General features: G+C 35.4%; 1 protein-coding gene across 4 annotated transcripts in view; it reads left to right on the plus strand.

Moving 5' to 3' along the window:
• The window catches only part of LOC581243 (scavenger receptor cysteine-rich domain superfamily protein), a 46,515-nt gene extending 22,235 nt beyond the window's left edge, over positions 1–24,280 (plus strand). Inside the window, exons 2-10 of one of the 4 annotated variants that reach the window (XM_030982790.1) lie at positions 4,769–4,903; positions 5,521–5,703; positions 6,503–6,784; positions 7,823–8,146; positions 9,433–9,606; positions 11,063–11,113; positions 13,763–13,850; positions 16,682–16,696; positions 18,109–24,280. In XM_030982790.1, the coding sequence (XP_030838650.1) occupies positions 4,769–4,903; positions 5,521–5,703; positions 6,503–6,784; positions 7,823–8,146; positions 9,433–9,606; positions 11,063–11,113; positions 13,763–13,850; positions 16,682–16,696; positions 18,109–18,274 (1,418 nt within the window). In that variant the 3' untranslated portion in view covers positions 18,275–24,280. The remainder of the gene's footprint in view (positions 1–4,768; positions 4,904–5,520; positions 5,704–6,502; positions 6,785–7,822; positions 8,147–9,432; positions 9,607–11,062; positions 11,114–13,762; positions 13,851–16,681; positions 16,697–18,108) is intronic. The other 3 variants (XM_030982791.1, XM_030982792.1, XM_030982793.1) reach the window with 3 other exon arrangements.
• Positions 24,281–25,811: the final 1,531 nt, after the last annotated feature.

Below are 25,811 nucleotides of genomic sequence, written 5' to 3' on the forward strand. Positions count from 1 at the left end.
CGAGAAGGACTAGAAATATGTGGGGATAAATGTATGTGGGGGTACGCATTATACTGAATCGCGAATCGGGTCAGGTCTCAATACTCGATCTATAGTAGATGTAGATGTCGGGCCTATCAATAATGAGTTCAGTCCATCCCTTCCGTCATATCAAACACATGCTCGACAGCACACACTCCTGCGACAATTACTCCTTCGGAATTTCTTACACTAACCGGATTCTTACCTTCAACCCTCCAACACAAAAGAAATCAAACCTGGACCGAACACTATTTCAAACCGGAACCCTAACCCTATACCTAACTTAAATTCTGACTGTTACCGTGACCAAAACTCTATACTTTTGACAAAATAAAGCCCGGAGTAATAACCGTTGTTGCAAATGTAAGATCACCAAAACACAATCTGATCTGAGTGTGAATACAGGATCAAAAATTGAGATAAAAAGATACCAATTTCATCAGCATCAAATAATATTGATGCGCGTTTTTTTGTTAATGTTTGACACGGCTAATGGGCGCCACAAACGTGTTCATAAATGAAGGTATTTAGCGTTTAGAAAAAAATTGGTCAAAAATTGAGATAAAAAGACACCAATGTCATCTTAATAAATCAGCATCAATATTGATGCACGTTTTTTGTTAATGTTGACACGGCTAATGGACGCCACAAACGTGTACATAAATGAAGGTATTTAGCGTTTATACAGCGCATTAAATCATATTTTGTAAACAGGCAAGGTAGTGCTCCGACAACCCCTTGATGCGATTAACATACCCGCGGCTTAGATGCGGCTTCGTGTAGGACACGGTAATGCCAAATTAATGATACTGTGGTTTACTTGCAGAGTAACACGCATAATGTGTTATCTGCATCAACTATCGTACGCCTCGCAAATCAGCGCCAGTTTTATGCAGTAAGGGAACCCATTCTCAATGCACCCCGGGCCGAAAAAGATAATTCATTCGCCCACCCATAGTCTTCTATGACAGACCTTTAATGTGTATTTAAGCTGCCAACCAAGTACTGGGTCAGTGAGAGTGAGCTAAGTAGATTTTCTTTCTGTTCTCGGCTTACCTAGAGAAGAAGGTTATTTTAAACAACAACAATAATAACAACAGCGAGAAAATTGTTTGTATGATATAATGACCCATTTTTCTGGCCTCTTCTGATGCCATACTAAACTTCCCTTATAATTGTTTTCATTGTCACAATAAAGTTGAGTTGCCAAGCATTGTCTTGGGTGGCAAGGGGCAGTTTTACCGCTGCAAAAAGGTACACGGATTATTTTTTTTCTCAAACAATATAAAATGTATTTAATTGATAAAACCATCATAATTATTGAATTATCATTGGCAAAGCAACTCCCAAATCACCAAAAAATATTACGAGAGAGAGAGAGAAGAAAAAAAATAATACAGGCGCCTTCACACACACTACCCCCCCCCCCTCATCCATAGGTTCCGTATAAAAGATAAGATCGACCCCTCCCCTCCCCCTTTTCCCTCACTCTCTTTATCTCTCTTTCTCTCTCTCTCTCGCTACACCACTTGTATTATAAAAGTCACCATCGCGTCTGAATATTGAGACAGTAATAACACCTCAAGGGAGTATACTCGGTCAGAACGTGTGTCGTGTTTCCTTCAAACAGGTACTATATGCTAGGTAGAGCATACCATTACGTTATTGGCCATCTTGTTTTGTTTACGAGGCAACCCATTCCAAACAACAGAGATCATTCCAAAAGGTCATTCTACTCAATACAGGATAATCTTACGGAGCAATCTTCAACGTTGATCAATCGTAACTACAATCCCATCCATAAGTCACCGTTATATGCCGTGGGTAACCTTTACATTTCATTGTGATAATTTGGAGAATATCTTGGAAATGAACATTGAAAATCAACTGGCTTGCTTACTAAAAATGAACGATCGGTAACACTAATTCACCTTTTCCGGTCATTTTACTTTCTCGTGAATATTTTCCAATTCCACTTCAAGAAGAAGTCTATTCGCTTAAAATAGTCAGATAATGTAGTCTTCACATTAGCGTCCATCTTATCTCTCAATATTGGTCTGTTTCTGGTATCATATTGGTGTTACAGGGTATATCCCCGATAAACACAGATCTCCTGTTTCCAATCCTACAAGACAACCTTCGGGTTGAGACGATTTACTCTAATCATAAAACTACTTTCTCTGTCTTCTTTTTAAAAACGATCACTCATTCAACTCCTTTACCCTTCCCTCTACCACGCTTCATTTAAACTCCATCATTCATTCTCCAATCTCTCCACTCCTTTTTATTGAGGTAAATCTTCCTCATATGAATACCGAGGTTCTTTTTTCTCTATCTCTCTTTAGTTCTCATTCTTTCTTTTTCACAAATTATATGCTAATTTATACGACCTTATTTCCATGTAGACATTTTAATATATTTTCCCCTATCATTCTTTTTTTCTTTTTTCGAACTCACCATCCGTCTTCTCACTTACTTCATTTTTATTTACCCTCTTTTTCCCGTCACACTCACTCAAATCACTCAACTCCCTCACTCTTCCATCTCATACGTCTCCATTTAAACTCCTTCATCCCTTCTCCCACCCTCTCCACTCCTCTTATTCAGCTGCCCGTTTCCCAAAGGAACTCCCCTCCTCCTCCTCCATCCATCCGTCTATCCTCCTGAGCCCTTTCTTCCTTTCATCTCCTTGCATTATAGTCACGTATCTGCTCCATCGCGGATGCTCTCCCTTGTATTCTCAGGGCCTCATCGCTCGTTTCAATGCGAAGTCGTGCTTTTGATATGGATATACCAAAATATGAGGATCTCGTCATGGTGATAGAGAGAGCAAATACGTTCTATAACGACTCTTGGTATAACTTATGCATGAGGGCGACGAGAAAATCATCAATACGGCACATGCTAGAATCACTATAGAGGCCTAGTTTGGGATTACCACCGTGTTTTACAAGATGAATCTCGCAATTAACATATTCAAAAGGCTTAGCAAAATAGATTTAGGACAGATTCTACTATCAATCTGGATAAATTCCCCTTCTATTCCTTCCTAGTTTGTATGTACTCGGATTTATACACGTTTACTTAGCGACGAGCTAAACAAAATCACTAATTTCAATTCAATTTCAATTTGTTATTTCATTAAAAAATCACTTACAATAATAATAATAATAATATTGTATCTCAATAGTCATAAATCAAACTAAAGTCAGTATACTTGTTGCTACGTTGGACATGCATTATGCCTTGTTCTACCTAACAACACGCAATGTATGCAGCTTCTATTTGAACTATTACAATACAATTATTTGTAGCAGGTGAATAAAATATTTCGTAGCGAAACACTTAACAAAGGCATTTACGTTAAATTTGATTATATTACGAAAGATTACTTATTAGTCTCCTATTCTTGTCTGAAACTGAATTTACTTCCGGCAATAATTTGCAGCATGTCAGCAACCTTTACATTCAAGTTACAATGAAAACTTGTTCAAATGTGCTAGTTTGTGTCAATTAAGCTAGAAAACAAGTCAGTACATACATGTGTACATTATTGACTTTTAATAAGGGAGTTTACAGATACAATCTGCGCATGGGCAGATAAAGGTCATTTGTACCAAAAAGGTAAAACCCACAGAGATGAATACTGGATATGCGCTCATGAAAGTTATGTAACATTATTCATGAAAGCACCAACGTTACATTCTATAATACGCAGGTGGAAGTATTCTTTTCAAGATGGCAAGCAAAAGGCATTCATGAAGCACATCTAGGACTTTGGCAGTTATTATTCTAATATGCTCAAAGTGGAACTTCTCCATGTGTAAAAGATCTGTGGATATTTGGGGTCATTTGTACCATGTGCTATCTGTAAACTCCCTTATTGAATTAAACTACAGAATAGAAATTGGCACATAAAATGATGATGAAAAGGAGAGAGAGAGAGAGAGACACACACACACACACACACACACACACAGGGAGACGGGGAGCAAGAGAGAGGGAGACAGAGAGGGAAAGTGAAACTGATCAACCAAGATTACGCTACTTTCAAAAATCTCTTTCTATTATTTTAAATATAACATTTTTGTCTTCATTAGACACGTTGACATATGTTTTCAATCGAACTACATGTACGTTGACTAGAGAATGGCCACTTCATAATTATTGCTATTGCTGAAAGTATGATTCTACTGTGTCCCCCAGTGTAAATGAAAAAGTATTTTATCGTAATGTTTAAACGTTTCACAATGTAACGCGCACGAAAATACTTAAGAAATTAAATCTGAGATGCATGGCCCTACATGTTATCAGTGTCTGTGATATGGTGTAATATTGAACCCCGAAACAAATTGCGCTCCAAAATGATCATGATGTGCCTCAAAAAAATAAAAAATCTTTGAATGACCGGTTTTACCAAACTCATTTCCCCAAGTAGACTGTAGAGTAATAAAAGAAAAAAACCGTTAGGAAAACAAGAATCTAAATTTCGATTTCCTACCGTAAATATCTGATCAGACAGGCGATCGGCTTGTAAAAGTCATGGAGTTCCAGTGAAGGACCTAAAGGTTTATAATTATCATTGCAGCATGATCTAAATCCAGGATTTTGTTTCAGAATCTGAGAAAAAGATACCTAATCCATTTCAGGATAATTTTCTTTAAGTCTTTACGATCATTTGTGTATGCGATTGTGGATCAATGTTTAAACTAAATGTCTATATTTATATCTTGTTCATTTAATGCAGAGGGAGCACTTCAGCTGTTGGATGGTGGAACTGACTACCAGGGCGTGTTGCGTATATTCCATAACGCAGCCTGGGGGACTTTCTGTGCTACAGGATGGGACTTCAATGCTACCCAAGTAGCATGTAGGCAACTAGGTAGGTAGATTACTGTTCCTCTAATGGATCAATTCTCTGAGGGTTGGCTTAGCCAAAGAGGGGTGCCTCTTGCACCTCTCAGGATCCGAGACTTCTATTTTACGTTCTATTGTATTGGAATGTACACTTCATTTACATAAAATAATTATGTTGTCTTTTAAGCGACTTTTTAAATGACAATTTCAACAATTACAAAGGAATGGCATTGACGTTCCTAATGAGTTTGTCCTAACAACAATGATATGTCCCTCAAAAAGGAAAATCATAGAATAAGCAACTACGAATTATCGTTAATTGTGCATTGTTTTCCAAACTAAATAACAGTAATTTTGTTCTCCCCGTACACAAATAAATCAGAGTTTTAAAAAGTATTTTACCACGGGATTAGAACAGAGAGATCATAACTGTAAAAAGAGTGTCAAGTCACTATAAGATGAATGAAACACAGAATATGCATCTAGCAAGATCTTTGGCAGCTCGGCTATAACCAGGGTAATGTGCCATGAGCGTCAGAGTCCGGCGGATACCAGCGCTTTATATGAAAAAAGACATCATTATTATTACCATAGGCATTGGAAATATTGACAAGTTTGCCTACATTTGTTGGTATCTAACAGGGTACCCAGGAGCAGCTCTTTCGTCTATCCCGTTCGACATCAAGGCACCGAACGGTGATGTATGGTACCAGAATGTGAAATGCCGTGGTGACGAGGAATCTTTGGAGGATTGCCAGAATGAAGATGGACTCTCGAGAGCTAAATGTCTTCAGGGAGCAGGCCTTGTCAAGATCCAATGCCAAGGTTTGTTTCAAAGGCCTTAACAGTTTTTACCCGTCATGGGACCCGTTGCACAACGACCATGGTAACAGGGCTCAACGGCCAATCAAAATCGAGGTTTACATGATTACCATTGATAGCAAAGTTACCATCAATGGTAAGTTTTGTGCAACGGTGTCCAGGTTCTCTCTGAGGTCTGTAGCCACAAACAAAGTTCGTGTATCATAACATTAGTTGAACCAGAGTGAATGGCAACCATATACCGATAAACTGATACATGTATAGGTAGGATATTCCCTAGATGTTACATGGTCCAAATTTCTACAAACCAATTACCATTTATAATGTACATGTACCTGTGTCCTTTCTCCGTCACAAGCTGCCACTTCTAAAGTTGGATGATAAGAACTAATCATCATGTGTAGATTATGTATATGATTGTGTTAAAACAATGCTGATAATTTTTAATCGCGTCTGTTTCTCCTCTTAAATTCTGTTCTAATTTAAATTCTAGTATTGCATTTTAAACGTTGTTAATCCTACTTTGACCAGTATCTAGCTACCTTTACGTACTGACGAGCTAATAAAGTCACCAATAATATAATATTGTATCTCAATAGTCAGAAATCAAAGTGCATACATAACTTGTTGCTACGTCAGACAAGCATTATGCCTTTCGTCTACCTAACAACACGCAATGTATGCATCTTGCATTTATACAATGTTGATAAATTTCAATCGTGTCTGTTTCTCTTCAAGTTATGTTGTAATTAAAATTCTAGTATTGCGTTTTAAACGTTGTTAATCCTACTTTGTTTACCAGTATCCAGCTACCTTGGCTGTATAGATGTGACTGAAGGATCGCCCGCCCTCACCGGCAAGTCCCACCCCCAGGAAAACCTCAGTGTGGTCTCGTGCATCGAGCAATGCCGCAAAGACGGCTTCCCGTATGCAGCCGTGCAGGCTCCATCTTCCTGTGACTGCGGTACTTATGGCGAAAAGCCAGCCATGCGTGGAGGAAGCCACTTCGATGAGTGTAATGTCTCTTGTCCAGGAGAAAACAGAGAGATATGCGGTGGTCCAGCCCAAGCCAGCGTCTATGATGGTAATTACGTTTACTTCAATGTAAATCCAAAATCTACAATAACAGCGATCTCAACCTTAATTTAAATTCAAATTGCCAAATAAATTGCAACTATTATAATAATAATAATAATAATAATAATAATAATAATAGCCTAATAGTCCACTCCAAATTTTATTAAACCGAAACGGAAATTCTTTTTTGCCCAATTGATCGTGAGCCCGGCAGCCACTGAGCAGCGCCAGATCGACGTTGCTCTATGCCTTATTGTTGAACGCCAAACAAGGTAGCAACAACTCCCATCTTTTAACGTCTTTTGGTATGACGCGGCCGGGGTTCGAACCCACGACCTCCCGGTTGTGAGGCGGACGCTCTACTGACTGAGCCAACACTCCGGTGGGACATCATTAACATTATCCAAATCAATATTTCAAATATATTTCATTGTGATTCTTTAGTTTTCTACTGCTTTTTGTAAATAGATTCCAATATTTATTTAGGAAAAGAGGTAATACCATAATCAATTCGATATTCCAATCTTCCGCTAGTATTATAATCATGAATTAAAAAATAAATTTATTATTGTTTTAATTGAGTTGAATAATTTGGGTATGACTTTTTATCATACAAAAACATAAAATTCACTCAGTTCTAGTTATGGAGAGTATGCACAGAGAGAATATTCATTTTCTTAAAGAGGGGTGTGGAATCACTACAGAAATCTGGATCGTTATCATCTTTACTATTCTTTTTTGTTGTAATGTCAATAAACTGTACAGAAGAAATTTGTTAATCGATCCCCATACAATTATACGATAATTCAAACGATGCAAAATCAAAGTTTTATATAGGATCAATAATATATTTCACGGTTCAAACTTTCTTAAAATAAAATCAAGCAATTGATCAAACAATCAAATAATTATATGCCAAGTTAAAATATATCATAATAAAATGAGTAATGTGATGTATTTAATTGAGGTGAGGCAAGGATTAGTATGTGATATCCAATAAATGACTTATCATAATATCATTTTGTCTTTTGTCACCCCTTGACAGTGAGCCAAGGAAGTTGCGGAGGCAAGCTAGTGGGTAAGAACATCAGTATCGTTTCACCTGGGTTCCCGGGTAGATACTCTGCTGGCTACACCTGTCGATGGGAGGCCACTATATCAGGCAACTCCTATACGACCATCAAGATGCCTGTTCTTAGCCTGTTCGGCGGTGATCAGGTGGTGATCACCTATGCTGGTGAGACCCGTCAGGTGGTGGCTGAGGATACCTTTGGAGAGTTCGTACTGGATGGGGTTTCCAAGGTTGTCGTGCTCTTTACGTCTGAATCTGACTCGGCAGGAGAAGGAGGGTTCATGTTAACACTCACAGGTGAGAACGATCTTAATATACAAATAAAACACAGCATTGAGGGCATTAGTAAGAATTACCCACACAAGGTACCTTTGGAACAGTCTAACACGGTAGCCGAGGGTGTTTGGACTGTTTTTAAGGTACCGAGTGTGTGCAATTTTACTAATGCCCGAACAAAATGATGTGTTTTATTTGTTTTATAAGATTATGTTTCATTTGTTTTATAAAATGATGTTTTATAACATGATTTTACTAATGATTGGTCATTATCCAATTTGCACGTTAGGCATAATAAATGCCTGGTCACGTGTACGCTTTCAACCAATCATTTGAATAGGATCCACGACATCATCTTATAAACTGTCGTATTAATCAGTCTTGCATAGATTGAAAATTAGTCTGATTCGTTAGTGTTTCCATAAATGCATACAGATGTAAATGATTACCACATCTTAACCTAGTTTGAGTAGGTTTCAGGATCAAGCTTTACAGATGGATGAGATGGAATCAATAGGAAAAACATATCGAAGATTAAGTCGGAGGAAGTAACGCTAGTCTGGTCATCAGAGATTTTAATATCTTATCTTCCAAATTAGTACCATGATTACCACCAGTTGCGTAATAAGCAAAAACTTTGTTTAGGGCGGGGGGGGGGGGGGGAGGCAGTACAAACCCGCATCACCACCATGTGGAATACTGGGAAAAAGTGAGAAAAAGAAAAATCATTACAATTCAGCAACATGTTTCAGCAATCACTTGTATCGAATTAAAAAATACCACATTCTAATTTCATTTGTGTGGCAATTGCCCCCCCCCCCTCATTAGTTCACCAGTGAATTCACCGCCTTCCCATGCATGGTCATAACCAATGGTGTTTTGATAATAAATGATGTCGATGATTAACATCATTTGTACATCTTCCACATGATAGTAACTGCCCTTTGAAGGCAAAAATAATGTAGATCCCGAGCTCAGTTACGTCCTAATTAAACTCGAACATTCTTTTCTTCATCTACATGTGTTAGTTTATATTGTCTGTTGACATTACATAACCCATGGCAGTCTCTCTGGTGGTAAATGATGTTCTTCATAATATTTTAAGGTTTCTATATTTTGTCAAATTCGTTCTCCTCCTCCTCGTCCTCGTCCTTCTCCTTCTCCTTCTATGTTCTCAATATTCTTCTCCTTCATCTTCCCCTCCTCATTTTCTTCTTATTCCTCTCCTTCCACTCCTTCTCCTCCTCTTCCTTCTTCCTGTTTCTCCTCTCCCTTCACCTTCCTACTCTTTCTTCTTCATCTCCCAGATGACAGTTACTGCCCACCTGTTGACATCACCAACGGGAGTCTGGTGATCGATGATGTCATGTATCGGCCGCAGGACATTGTCGAAGTGCAGTGCGATCACGGTTTCATGCCATACCGTAAATATGCCACATGCGCCAAGTCTGGAGACTGGTATCCAGAACCTAGGTGTATAGGTACGTATTCAAACTTTAAGAAGTAAAAAACAGAACCAACTAACAAATAATAAAACAAAACAACACAACAATAAAAACGCCTTTTCCATACATCGAAAATCTATATTTTTGCAGTAGTGATACAAATCTAAAAATTCCCCCATTAACAAACATTATTTCACGTGGACAACAATTTAGTATATTATTGGTGATCGAAAATAAAAATATCTAAAAGGAAAGCAAGGATACACCTTCAAGAGCAGGAGATTATTATTACGGCTCTACATAGTTTATTATCAGCCGGCACTCCCATACAACCTTGGCATCCTGCCCATTTATGGCGGGAATCAATTCATAGACTGAACAGAAATTAATTGCAATACCGTACCATGGTTACTCTTTTCGCTGATACAACATACATTACCCTATTCAACGTTCTCAATAGACTAGACTTGTTGCAGAGTGGAGCTTGCTAAATAAATTGGCTCATAACCTCGCCTTTTAGCCATGTCAACAGAACAGACAGAGCAATGGTAGTATTGATTTAACATGTGCAGTAGATTTATTGAGAAAGACAAAATATATACAGACAATAGGAAATATATACTTTTGGGAAGTAGCTACACATGAAGGTGTTTACGTATCAAAATAAAAAATCGTCTGTGAATATTAAATGAACATTTCAGTTATTAAAATAATAATGAGCAACTGGTGAATTTATTGATTAATCAATTGCTATACATCCTGACAAATAAAAAGTAGACTCAATCGATGGAGATCGACATAATGATAACACAACGTAGAGAGGCATACCAATTATGTCCTATTTTTCAAAATATTTATATAATGCAAAATATCAGTTGATCATATTTTTGACACAATCCCTCTTTATCGCAATAAATAGTGACTGTATCTATTTATCACTATTTATTACATTTTATTTTGAAAATTTTAAGTTAATCGAAGATAACCAAGGTAACGATTACTTTCAAACTACCCCAAGTGAAATGTATTTGTTTTTAAATATATAGTTCTGCTTTATCTCCCGTTAAATGTTTTTGATCATTTTCTATAATCTGATTGTCACGAAAATATGATTACAACCTGAAATATTGAAAGATTTGTTAAATAAAAATGTGTCTCATTTAATCTTTGATTAAAAGTGCGCTGATTATATACATGTTGGTATACACGAATCTAACACCCGTTACTGTCTGCTAAAACTGGACATATATTGTATCTACCAATATTATTTATAATAATAAAGAGAACAATCCTCCCCCCCCCCCCCCCCCCAAAAAAAAAAAAAAAAAAAAAAAAAATATATCTATCTTGATCATATTGCTCCTGTGTTAGTCATCTGCTGTTATATAATTAGAAATTCCAGTCTTAATTGTTATTATTATAGCGTGTCAGGTATCATGTGGGGTATAATGATTTTATTAACTATTCGTCTTTTTTTATTTTTCCTATTCAGTGTACAATAAATGGAACTCCTGGGAATTCCGCCGAACGATACTCTTCATTTGTAAGTATCTTCACATTATGAGGAGGAGTTTCGGCACCTCATACCTATCGTTAAAGATAAACTTGAGTTCTGGTTTTAAAAAAACGATGAATTCTCACAGAATCAAACGAAACTTACACTGAATGTTTAAGATTACAAATAAATGTCATGTGCCAAACATTTTTGGAAGAAAATGTATACTGGCTGAGTAATGAGCATAGAAAGATAAGGAAATAAAGATATAGTAGCCCCGAGACCATTAGTTCCATAAACATCTTTATATGTACAGTGCTTGTTACTTTACCAAGACTGGGCCAAATTTATTATGATTTTGATGACTCCAGAACCTTGCAGTTCACACCAATACTTACATGCTACATGATCAACTTTTTCTGATCCATTCCACACCGTTTCTTTCACAATGCAATCGCATTACCAGAACTCACCTTTATCTTTAATTCTGAAATGATTGGAATTGTGGGGTAGGCAAACGTAATATGCCCTAGGAATCGAAGCAGTCAAACCGTAATAATATTTTCTGGGACGACAGTGGAAATGCATACAATTATTTCGCTTCATGAAATTTCGACGTCTTTATGAAACGTGGAAAAGGGATGGAATAGAGAGCCTTTTTTTCGTCTATTGCTTTGCGGTGACATGACGTTATAATAACTACCCCGGGCTGTATATTTTTTTTTGGTCATGAGCGTAGGAGAACTGACATCACTTCAGCGATAAAGTGTTGAGTTAGAAGTTATTTTCGAGCAGAGAAATGAAGGAATTGGCAGAAGAAATGCCAAACATGTATGAACGTACCCTATACACAAAACATATTCATCTATTTGGTTTTAGTATATGATTTGCAAACAGATAATTACAATTCTGGGTGTTTTATATACAACTATTATTTTTGTTTACCCCTTTTTTGTAATGTACTTCATCACATAATATGTTGTTATCAAATGGCCTTATGCCTGCCGTTGTATACTGTACATAAATTAAGGCGTGCCAATACGTTAAGTGCCCTCATAATCATAATGAGGTACTCCCAGTAGCTCAACAAGCATTATCTCTCACTGATGGGTATGATGATAACAGCTGCCATGGTAACACAGGCAAAGGCGCATTGGTAGGACACGTATCAAATTATTAATTAAATATCCCGTCAGCGCTTAATTGGCTCATATAGTTTTAACCCGCGCTGCACGTTTTAAATTGGGCATCTATAATGACTAGGGTTTTCATAAACCTGCCCTTTGCATATTGATAATAACATTAATGAAAAATAATGATGGGGGGAAATAATAGGCAACAGGTAGAAGGCACTTAATACCATGTTTCTAAGCGCAGGCCGCAGTATGTCCATTCACATGCCTCTCTTTCCCTCTATCCACCTTCTCTATCTCTCTCTTTCTCCCTCTCTCTCTCTCTCTCTCTCTCTCTTTAAATGTTGTCCTCTCTATTTCTGCGCCACTTAGTTCTTCTACTCCCTCTCTTTCCTTTTCCCATCACCTTCTCTCCGTGGCTCTCTCTCTCCCTCCCTCCCTCTCCCTCTCTTAACCTCCCTCCCCCGTTCTCCATTCGTCCATCCAAATTCTCGTTTTACCACTTTTCATTTCCCGTCCACATTATCTGTTTACTTCATTTCTGGTGTTTACTCTCCATGTAATTTAGCCATGTAAACAGTAAAGTTGATCTTAATAAATTTACATCTATGATTATACGGTTTAACTTAATCACATAAACAAGTTTGTATTATTATGTAAGGCACAACAAGTAGACCATGGATATTGTATCAGAGATTTTTAGTTTATTTTGGATTTAAACTTAAACACTAAACCTTCCCATTTACTTTACTGAATTTATGTCATTTGTTCCACGAAAGAATGTGGGTTTAAAATAGATTATTACTCTTGAAATAATTTGTGTAGATATTTCTGCTGGCACGTGGAGTTACCCTGTATTTATCACGCTACTATGTCATTATACATGCGTTGTGGTTGATACCGTGTGGTTGATACCGTAATAGTGGCCCTTTCTCACAATAGTGAGTGTATGGTTTGCACTACCATGTGTTCCTATTCTATTGTAAACCGCACTGAATAGAGGGCCATTTGTTGTGCGTGATATAAATCAAACAGCATTGTTATCAAATCAATGAACGTCTGATGGCATAATAACCCAGCCTTGAATTTCACTTGATCAATATCGAAATTAGCCTTTATTAACGACCTACAAAATAAACCAAACACTAAATTATTGTATTAGTTCTGATCCAAAGTGCATGTATATTTCTTATTTTTTAAAAACAGAAAACAATGTTATTTCTAAATTGCTTATGTTTCTTAAATTAAAAAATCGTGTGTAGGGGGGGGGGGGGGTCAGTCATTTGCACATGCTGGACCTTTGAAATCAGTTGCCGGAAGATATCCGCAACATTTGAAGTGCATATTGCTGTAAACATGCTCTCTTTTTTTTCTTCTTAAAATTGCTTTCCAGTAGATATATATATATATATATATATATATATATGTGTGTGTATTTTCTGTTGCCATTTATTTGTGCACATTAGTCATGTGGGGTTGGCACATTTTAAATATGTTTTTGTTCAAATTAATTCGAGAAAGAAACAAATCTGATATTAACTTGAATATATTTTCTTTTCCCTAGCCTTGATTGCTGTATGTGTGTTGTTCTTGATGTTCATGCTGACTATATGCTATTTGCTATGCGGAGACACCAAGAAGAAAAATGAAGGGTAAGTCTTTTGAAATTTATCATTTCTATTCTTTTTCCTTTCAACAATAATTCAAATGAAGCCCGTTTCAATTAGAGTCGAATCGCTTTATGTATTCCCTTTTTTGTAGGTTAAACATAATTTTCTCAAAGGCCTTTTCAACAAAACTTCCAGTAACAATTTAACCAGGGGTATTACAAAAAGACTAAATGCTTTAAGGAATTAAAAAACAACACAATACTTCTATTTTCATTTATCTTTCTCCGCATTTCTTTAGATTCTTGTAATCTTCAAAACAGTTTACATTCTCTGTCTATCGTTTTTTTAAATGTCCTCCGATGAAAATGGTTTTATGTTGCCTGACTGCTGAGAATTTATTGGTTAAATGAGCAAAGTGGACCTATACCGCTTTACCTCATATTCAAGGGACCTAATAAGGATTGATATCTAACCAAAAGTACATTCGTGAATCGTCTTGGAATTGAATACTGTACCTTGCAGCATCATAACCTTTGCTGTTATACCTCTGAGCTATTTCAACTGAAGAATGATGTTCGTGTTTGATAAGAAATGAGAAAAGCTGATTGAATACCTTAAATTCCGTAGGAATTTCATAGCCTATCTATCAAATAATCAACGAGGACAGTTTGCAAATGTATATTATAAACTAGTTTTCGTTTTCTGTCTTCACGCTGCCTTCTCTTAAAGTTTCAGTCTGCTACAAGATGAAAGGTTTGTAGATACAAACATATGCTTACTGGACTCATATCCCTTTGCAGAAACATGAACCTTAAATACCATTTGGACTTATATCCCTCTTGCAGAAACATGAACCTATATCCTGGTATCCCTTTTTGGACTTAATATATTCCTCTTACAAAATGTTGAACGTATATCCTTGTTGGACTTATATCCCTCTTGCAAAAATATGAGCCTTATCTCCCTATTTGGTTTTATTTATCTTGCGAAAATATGAACAGAGATTTAATAACCTTTTTTTGTTTACATTAATCCATTTTGCAGTGAAAAAAAAAAAATGTTTTCTTTTGTTTTCACCCTTGAATAATTCGTATTTATCAGTTCCTTATTTAATCATCCCCTCAAACAAATAAGTTAACTGTGCAGTTCATCTTGCTTTGTTCCCTTCCTATACTGAAAAGCATAAACTTCAGCATATCAACATATATCTCAATGTGTATTGTATACATTTTTTATTGCAAAAAAATCCCTTTAGACTCATTTTGTTGGGATGATAAAGCGATATTATTATATCAGATTTGATTCAGTGATAATCGTCGGGGTGAGGCATACAACCATATACTAGTGGTAAGTGGAGATGCTACAGCGTCGTATTATATTACATCACCATGGTAACAACAATGCCTTGCATGAACACCATTGATTACACTAATTAACATATTTGACGGGTTTTCCAGTGTTTTAAATTTTAATGAATCTATTTTCAAACATCTGATAATAGCTACCCGATGCTTAAAGGCTGATTATTTTGGGGTCGTAGAACACCTTACTTGCAAGTTTAACAAAATGTGTTTTTATCAACGATATTTTTTTTCTTTAATTATTATTATTTATTTTTCTGCCCATGACACTTTGGATTATAGTCAAGTGATTCATGTTTTTAAATGATAGATAATGAATTGAATTGTAGACTTGAAATGAACGCAAGGTAGTTTTACTAATAGAAGCCTATAGTAAATGTGCGGTTTCACTATCAACATCAGAATAGAGTGTCCTCTTATAACAATATTGCACCATTTGTCACTGAATATGCTGAACTAACATACATTTCGAAACATGAACTAACTGACCCGGGTAACCTTTTATCAGTATCTATTTTGTATACATGTCTATGGCTTAGTATAGTCACCCCCCAAAAAAGTGTTCATGTACCCAAAATCTATATATTGCATAGATATAAAATTGATGTTTTATAAGTGTCTCGAACGCTAACCACTCTCTACATCACTTGTAAAGTTTTCAACGCGTTACCATTTGTTCATATGTTTAATAAAATGTCTAAAAAACTAACTTGTGTGTCCGTATAAATTATAAACTCAACAATGATGATTGAAATTCATCGTATTGTATATGTGAAATATCATTGGAACTAAATAGCTAGACATAAATTGTACATCTATATACTTTTGTTATAGATAAATCCACATTCTACCCGTGATTAATATATTAAGTGGGTAGAGCAAAGTCAATATTCGTTTTGTCTTCCCGTAACATTATCCGTGCTAATTGTTATGCACATGTTAACAGCAGCATAGGAAGAAATCCGACAGGTTTCTCTGTTACAATTATAGTATGTTATAAGCTTCAATTCGCTGTATTTTGCCAAAACCCAGCTATTGCTGCTTCGAAGAACTGCGTAGCGTTTTTTTCTTTAGTTGCACACCACTGTCTTAATATGCTTACAAGTCAGATCCCAGCAATACAAATATTAATATACGATTTAAAAAAAAAAATCTTTTAACCACTACTATTGATAATTGGGTAATATTGCAGGGATTTTTGTTGTTAGATACATGAATATTGTAATATCACGTAACTCATATAACGTTGCTTTCACGCAAATGACTCCATTATCAAGTTAATGCAATTGTACTTGAAATTAATTTGTAATTGTAATTATTCATGAACCGTTATCACTCTTCAGCAATACGAACATGCTTTAGACTTACATGTAATGTATTCGTATAACTCTTTTAGAATTCACTATTGATATGGATCTGCCAAATGACGTGTATTGCAATTATGAATAAAGTAATATATAATACAATAATGGCCGTATTCGTTTTCATACCCATATTTTGTTATGATTAAAGACAAACTTTCAAAAGGTAAGTATTTTACTATTTTAAAGAATGAATTCAGATTCAGATTCAGATTAAATTTATTGGTCCATTTGGAAATTCAGTTGTTGGCATTACATAAAGAACATGAACAATGTACAATAACAAATAATATACACAAATATATAATACACAGTAGCAAATGTACATGACATATTCATATGGAAACACGGGTATGAATCGTTTTTACATAGTGGAATGATATAAGAAAATAGAATAAATAAATGAAATTACATCACTTTTGAAAATGTACGATTGCGTAGAATTCGAAAATAGTATTGTTATCATCTGTTTATCCTTTTTATCATTAATATTATAATCATCATCATCATTATTATCATTGTTATTATTATTATTTTTATCATCATCATTATCAACAGTATTTATTACAAGTATCATTCTTTGTCACGGTTATATATTTTTCTTCTTTTTCCCTTCATAAATTAAACTTGGAATAACATACAGTATGATATCATATGGTATTATTTATTTCTTTGCTCGTGATACTGGTACATTTGGTTGGAAAGGAAAGGTTACAATGCAATTGATTAGCGAAGTGGCAAGATACAGGCTTATTCAAATTGACTGGAGTTGTTCATTGTATTTACGGATAAAAAGCGGGACAAAGGAATTAAGGAATCGTGAAGTTCGAGTCTTCATTGATCTGTACCGCTTCCCCGATCGCATTAGGGTATAGCAGTGATGAAGGGGGTGATCACCATTTTCCAAAATCTGGGATACCTTTTTCAGTATTGTACAAAAGCATTCCTTTTAAGATCTGTCACTTCACCAGTCATCTTGCCAGCGTGATTGGATATTCTCTGCAATTTCTTAAGATTATCCTGTCTGCACCCACCATACCAAACCGCACAAATTAAAAGCATTACACTTTCTATTACTGACTTGTAGAATATCCTCAGGATGGTTCTGTCATCAAGAGATACCAATGTTTTCTTATAGAGTTTGAAAGTTATCACTAGAAGTCGCATTCTCACAAAGTTTACTGACGTTTGCATTGAACAGGTTTAATTTAAGGCAGGGCAAATACACGATATCTGTCAAACGAATTTGATATCCAATATAACAGCAGCAAGATGGCGACATCGGATAATGTCGGAAATACATTACGTTGTTCCATATTATGCATATCCATATTTTTGCTAATCGGGATTTGATGAAATTTTACCTTGTTTTTTTATAACGCATTTCTACACTAGATATCGACTTAACCCCGTGAATTGTCAATAATCATATTTACTACACAAAAACAACAATAACGCAAGACGGAATGGCTCTAAATCCAAAGTGGTATCTTTCAAAATATATCCATCTTGTGAAAGAATTTTTTTAAATCGTTTTATAACTGTTTACCGTTTTCGTTATATCTTACCTGTGTTCAGCAGATACTACGGGATCAACACAGACAGCGGGGAGCCACATGCCCATGGCGGGGAGACTAGCCCGTCGAAGGAGGAGTACAAGGCTGTAGGAATGGAAGATGCTGGAGAGGTAGATGAAGAGGCTAGAGAAGCAGTCATTCCTCTAGCTTCAGAGGTTGATGTCTAGTGTAGACACATGTCAGGTACTCGGTTACCATGAGCGCCGATACTATACTCAGCTTTGCTACTTGGCTAACACAGAATGAGTTCCCCAAACAAATACAATATATTATTCTTTCAAGGCTGGGCTAGCAGATTCGGTCATAATATGTACTGGCAGTACGGGTCTAAATGTACGTTTTGAACAGCTAGCTCTACTTTATGACTATGTGAATTGAGTCCGTAATCAGCAAAGGAATCGGACCGAAGCACACGGTGCGTTATTTCAAACTGCACAGAGCTGGTCCAGACCCGGGTCCAGGCGCAATCTCTAGCTACCGAGGCAATCCTTAAATCAGAATGCTATGGCAGCGCGTAAGGTTTCGGATTTTCGACCGAAAACTAGCGAATTATCAACGCAAAAAATAATGCATAAATAACAGAACATTCATGTTTGTAAATAAAATTTATTGCTGGAATTTTCAGAAAAACGAACTAATGTTTCAATTCGAGCTTCAGATAAAAATCCTAAATGTTTCGTCAAATTAATCATCGGAAAGGTGAAGAATTATACTTTTATACGTGTAATAAAACAAAAGCAAAATAGCACTTTGGTATTTTCCCTTTTCTAGAACCCATAATGTAGACTCCATCTTGTACAGTCGGGAACGATATTTGCGTTAATGAATGCAATGCGTTTATAAAAAAAAAATTAAAAATTGTTATAATGCCCCTTGCACACGGGGCATCATTTAATTAAAGGACAGCATAAGCTAAATATGCAGTCTTTTACGCGCCTTGCACGAGGGATATTGTACAAGTAGTGATTTGCAAAATGTGGAGAGCAGACAAGGCGTTGAGCTGTTGCCGTTAGATTTCATTGCCTCCATATAAGGTTTGATTAGGTAATAACGAAATCAATTTAACGCCTCGTGTGCAGCAGGTTTAAAGCCAGAAAAATGCAAGCATATCCGTTGCAAAGCGCTAGGAAGCTAAGAGTACACTTTAGCTATTTTGTTAGATGGGCTTAGCTGTATACATTCATATACTGGTCATGTGTTAGTATAGAGAGATAGGTAATAAACTCAAGAATGACATTGTCATAGGTATATATAGACCATTATTTGATTTCTTAGTCATTATTGGTATGTCTACGATAATCGTCATAAATGTTTATGCCAAACAATTTATGACATGATCTTTTTTTATCGATAGGTGTGATGAATTAACTAAGAAAGAGTAACACAAATTGATACGTTTTGATTTTACTGTGTAAGTTATTAATTATCACTTTGACGTGTGATTTGATAAGATACATAATGTACTGCTCACTCAGCTTTAGAATTAAGATTCAAGGAAAAATTAGAATCTTAGTTAAAGTTAGTTGTTAAAATATTTCTTTAAATGGATCTTTCAAAATCCCTCCCCTGACTGTGGTGTGAGATGAATAAGAATACTGACTTATAAACATATGGACAAGGTCATGACACGTAGAACTTATGTCTATGTCACGACAAAGATTCTAAAGACAAATTGTACACATCGGTCGAGGCGTTCAAAATATTCACACACGTTGTACCTTTAGAACAGTCTGATATAATGTGTAGATTTTGTCTCATTAAAATGACGACGAGAATCCTTGTTATTTGATAACTTGAGAATAGTCACCCATATCCCTTTTATCTACATGTATACATGACTTGCAAAGGTAAAGAGCGAAACGAATAATCGACCAGTCATTAGAAAGTGCTATTGACCGCTTATGCGTCAACACAATTAATGCCTGGACACATGTCTCCTCTAAGCCAATCATTTGATTAGGATTTAGTCGTCATTTTATAAGATTAGATCTGAGCGCTACTATCTTAAACTTCCTCATGTTTGTCTCAATCTTTGAAAAAATAGATATTAGAATATGAAGGTCTAGCGTTAGTGCTAGGCCTTTGGTTTGTAAAGCCATTAGTATCGATTTAATTGACTTATGTACATATAGACTTGATATATAGTAATAGATGTTGAAGGGAACTAGTATTTGTCTGTCCTTGGAACCTATGAAACTTGTAGAAGAAATTACCCAGTCAAATCACAGGAAAATTCAAGGCGAGTGTGATTTTTTTGCCATATTCATTTAAGTATACAGATGTTGAAGGGTGGGTAGTACAGAAACAGACTTACAATTAATTGGTGCTAAGAAATAATGTGTTTTATAAATTGCCTATTTTAGTTGTATTATTAAGTCAATGGAAGTAAATAATAGCATAGACCATTTTACAGTAAGTTGTGATACATAATTGGCAGACGATCTCGAATACGATTGTATTTTTTAACCTTGGGGAATAATTCATAGTACGGTGTCATAATCAAGAAAATTATGTTTGGTCCCTTCTAAGTTTATTCAAAGGGATATCATAAGGATGCAATTAGAGGGCACTAACCCAACATGTTTGTTTTTAATTTATGCGAACTTTTAGTAATGCTCAGTTCATATTCTATATAGATTCTTGGGAATTTGGAATGTTGAATAAACGATGGTTAAAACACAAATTCTTATGCTGCAATGTTGTAAAGACATTTTGTTGTTGAAGTTTTGCACGCATATAGAAAGTGTGACGAACATAATTATTATTAATATTTTACTATTACTCATCCACTTGTATCGTCTTTTCTAAATACATTTATATGGGTGTGTGCTTTGTTACATTTTATACAAAAAGTATGTCTCCTAAATCTACGCACCACACAAGAATTATTTGCACTCATTTTGGTATTTATTTAGGGTATGTATCTATTCATAAAACTTGATAGATTGAGAGATAAGACAGTTGAAAAGTAGAAATAAGGAAACAAAATATTTCAAATTTTGGAAACCTTGCGAATTAGTCATCTTTATAGAATAGCAACATTTCAAAGAATCCCGACCTTTGCATGTCGTTGAATGAAAGTCACACAATGCCTTGATTTATTTACTTATCTTTGGATTTATACTGTTTGAACTAGACAAACCTTGATGGTCTACAAGTATGTTTAACTTAAATAACCTAGTGGTTTCACGTTTATTCCTTTTGATTTGTGTTCAATTAGTTTCATCTCCTTGATGGTATACCGTTTTGTACTTGAATGATTTGAGGAAATTATACTGAAAGTCTAAGCATCTAATGGCATTCACTTTAAACTGCACAAATTCGGATAGGTAAATCAAATAATCCAGTTTCTCAAATTAATTCACTCACATTTACTCTTATAACGCTAGGTGATTATGAAAACTTTTTGTTTTGACGTATCTGTTCAGGTCTAGAAAGTTATTTTTTGATTGAAAGCGAAAGAAAACTTATTTATGTTTTATACATGATTTAAGATATTTTGTTTTCAGATGTATAAACTTATTTCATTAAGAACTAATTCATTTGTATATATATATTTTGATTTCGGGTTAGAAGTTTCAGTGTGTTTTCTCTTTCTTTCTGATATTTCTTGTTCTTCCAATGTTACGTATCTAGTACGGGATTAAACTCTTGAAAGCTAGGGAATTTAGTTTATCCTGAAATATATCCGTTCTGGTTTTAATACAAAAAACATAGATCAGTAACATCTTACCTCATCAAAAGAACATTTTAACATTTTTAAAATTCTACCTGTGAAATCAGAGCTATTTAATGTCTATGTTTATTTAATCATAGAAAGTTTATCAAAATTTAACTGGTTGTCAATACATTTGATATTTTATTCTTATCTTGTACATAGGTGTCTAATGCTATGAATTTGTAAATTTTGATTGTGATGAGATCGGCTTTGAAATACTTCATTACAGCTGCATGCGTTGTGTTGTAAATATCGTTCACGTATAAGAATATGAAATCTTGATGTGCAATGTTTCTAATTATTTGTTCAGATATACTAGATAATGTAGATAGTGTGATTACCATATGATGTTCCTTAAGCCTACATTTCGTGTACACATGTTTACTATGTGCGTTGGTTGTAGATGTCAGTAATATTAGTGAAATGGTAAAAATAAGTCGTCTTTGATCAACTTGTGATTTTTTTTCTGATTGAAATAAGATAGAATATGTTAATATTTATAAAGAGAAAAACACTTGCATTTTTTGTAAATAGATTTCAAGTAGTTAAATTATTGATCTCTTAGGAGAAAGGTTATAATCCTCATTATTTTTTCTGTGTATACTGTTCGGGCTGTGCTAAATCATTATACAATGTATCGAGGTGACACTTAATTCGTACGTTTCGAGGCGTATGACGTTCCGACATATCTGGGAAACGTTGATGAAATCAGCCTAAGTGTAAGTTCCCTGACATCTCGTTAAAATTAACAAGAGTGCAAACGGAATGTCGGCAAACTTAAACTGTTGATGGTTCAGTGAAACACCTCCCTTAAAATTAATCCTTTCTAGACAGTAATTCCATATTTGGTGTTTCCAGAACCCTAACAAAGTTTACCAGATGCAGGAGTAGAAAAGGCAAAAATATCTGCGCACACATTTTCGAATTTTTGCTGCGTAACCATGTAGCGTTTGACGACAGGAAGATTAAAAAGGAAATAAGCTTTAACATATCTAAATTGGCAACACGTTGAAATGGCCAAAAAAATAATTGTTTTTCGATCTCAATTTGCACAACGTGTGAAGGTTTGACAAAGTTCCAACCCATGTTTCTAAAAAAGAATACATTATGTGAGAGCAATATTGCTGTGGCCAACTTTAAGAACAACATGATCAATTTAGCCTCTAACAAATTCTGCCCTGAATCCATCAATGCGTTATTACGTACAAGCTTGTGTTAACTGGTGTCCTTCATCAGGCCGTTGTCTTGACGTCAGCATTTCGATACTTTGATATTGTGTACCTTTGCACACCTAAGACTAAAATTCTCCAGAATCCCCATCTCGATCTTAACTAATAATATGGTCTTGAATGATCTGTTTAATATAATGTCAATTGCACACGAGGCGTTATTTCCATAGTGCCAATGAAAGACATTTGGGCATATAGTTGAATGAAACCAGTCCAAGCGCATAGACGCAAGGCACTGGCCCAACTCATTGACGCATACAGGGTGCTAGAGCTAAATAGCGCAAGGTTTTGGATTTCTACCCCAAAAATCGCCTTCGACGGAATTCTTGCGTAACAATTTTCACAACTCAAAAGGGGCTTACATAATAGTGGTATGGCAACCCTTGTGCATCCGTCATCAACTATAGGCGCTTTTCGTTCACTGTTTGACGCAGCGTAAATACTTTTGAATTAAACGATCCACTGACACAGTTGAAGAGCGTCTTATGTGCAACAGGCATAATGTTTTTAGCGAGATCATGGACTGGCCAGGGTGCTTTTCAACTGTTGTTAAACTTTTCTAGATTATCCGTTATACTGCGAGTTAGATACTCCGTGAGAGATATATTCATGTGAGGAAGAGATCCTTACAATGTCTTAAGATTGCAGTGTATTTATAATTGACAAGATTTGAAAGGACACATTCCCAAAACATTTAGAGCATATTTCCAGTCATGTATATAATAGCTCTAAGCATTTTTTTTGTTTACAATATGTGGGTGTTTCTTCATTCTTATTATAGTTATTAAATAGAAACAAGAGATATAATCACTAGAATACAGTAAAGGTAATATTCTTCTTATAGGACTACAAAAATCGATTAGAATATTTGTTCCAAAATATATCATTTAGTATTAGAGCATTGGACGGCTACAAATTTAGACCCTCTCCATGAAAAACAGAAAGAAGGGAAACAGGTTGACTGTTATGCCGGGAAATCTTGACGATTTATAGGGTCTATATTTTGTTTACGCAAACATAGCCGTTTTAGATTATTGGACAAAATGTTAATCTTGTTGGTGTAATTGTAATTATGCAATTAGAAACTTTTCTAATTTATCTCTTCTTTCTTGATAACACACGAGTTTGCAAATAATAATTATGATTTTGAATTTGTTTTGTGATGATGCTTTGATACCAATAAATGTTGATGTGATCATTTCATTTGTCTCTTGAAAAACGAACAAACGCATTATGATATATCTTTATTTACTGTCAGTCTAGTTTCCTTTGTTACGATAATATATATCAGGCATTCGATTTATCACATGACTTGACATTCAAAACAAAATCGAAACATTTCTGATACATGTATTTAAAGTAACATTTCTATGAAGGCGATGTATTGTTTTGTTAAATGGACTAACATCAGTTCTTAAAGTGGATGAGGATTTGACTGAATTTTTAACCTGCATACTCAGCAACTTTTCGAGTTCCCACCTTCCCTTCGCTTCTCCACCTCCACCCCTCTCTCCCTCCCTCTCTCTCTTCCACGCTCTCTCTCTCTCTTTCCCTCTCCCTCTCTCTCTCTCTCCCTCTCTCTCCCTCTCTCTTCCTCTCTCTCTCCCCTTCCCTCCTTTTCACTTTTTCTTTCTACCTCCCTCTTTCTTTTTTTATACATTTCGGTCTCCTTAGGAGTTCAACTATCATGGAAATGACGTCATTTGTTTTCTTGCTCGTTCTGAATTCTTATTAACATTCTCCTTCTCCAAAATCCCGTTCGTTTTGCACGCAGTGCTTGTGAGCGCTATCTAGTTCTTTAATCCCGACTCCTTTCAAACTTTGTAGGGATAATCTCCAGCATCCCTTCAAGGCCACCTAATTCGTTGTTTTCCAAAATCACCCATGCGTGACCGTTCAGGCGCCATTAGCTGAATTAACACTGCAACCAAAAATCGTCGGTTTTTCTCAAATTCAGGTGTTTCGCCGGTAGTTGCATAGCAAACTACCGCCAGAGGGAACGGGAAATCGAAATAAAAAACCCACTTCTGGGACCTGTTTCACAAAGCACTTTTCCAATGACAAATGACAAAAACCTGTGACAAATCTGCTAATAACCATTTAGAACCAAGGATTTCAATATAAATCATTTTGTTGGAGAAGAGATGGAGCCTAATGATTTTGTACAATTTATGAATTCCTATTCTTTTTCTCCTGTAATATCTAAGCCAACTCGAATCACTATAGAAACCTCAACTTTGTTGGATAATATTTTTGTTAACAGCACATGTGATGATTATTTGTCTGGAATTATTACATACCCTGTAAGTGACCACATGCCTATATTTTGTATTTCTAATCTTATAATGAATTCAAACCAAAATGTAAGGTCTGCTCGAAGTGTGAGGCATATTAACGAAGAAAATATAATATTATTCTGTACTGAATTGAGTAAGGTGAACTGGGAATTCATTTTGAAAAATTCAACTACTGATGTTAACCAGTTATACAATTCATTTTTTGAGGTTTTTGGCTCTATTTATGATCATTGCTTTCCAAAACAACAACCCAAAGATAATCGAAAAGAAAAACGTAACCTATGGTATGATCATTCTTTAAAAAAGCTTTGTCGTAAGAAAAATGCTTTGTATCACAAATTTATAAAAAATCCCACCCATTACAGAGAAGATGTTTACAAGAAACAAAGGAATATTGTAAATAATGCGATTAGAAGTGCAAAACGTGACTATTATCAAAAGAAATTTTATGGTAAAAGAA

This window comes from Strongylocentrotus purpuratus, unplaced genomic scaffold, assembly GCF_000002235.5.
Source record: "Strongylocentrotus purpuratus isolate Spur 01 unplaced genomic scaffold, Spur_5.0 spur5_scaffold_13, whole genome shotgun sequence".
Taxonomy (NCBI): Eukaryota; Metazoa; Echinodermata; class Echinoidea; order Camarodonta; family Strongylocentrotidae; genus Strongylocentrotus; species Strongylocentrotus purpuratus.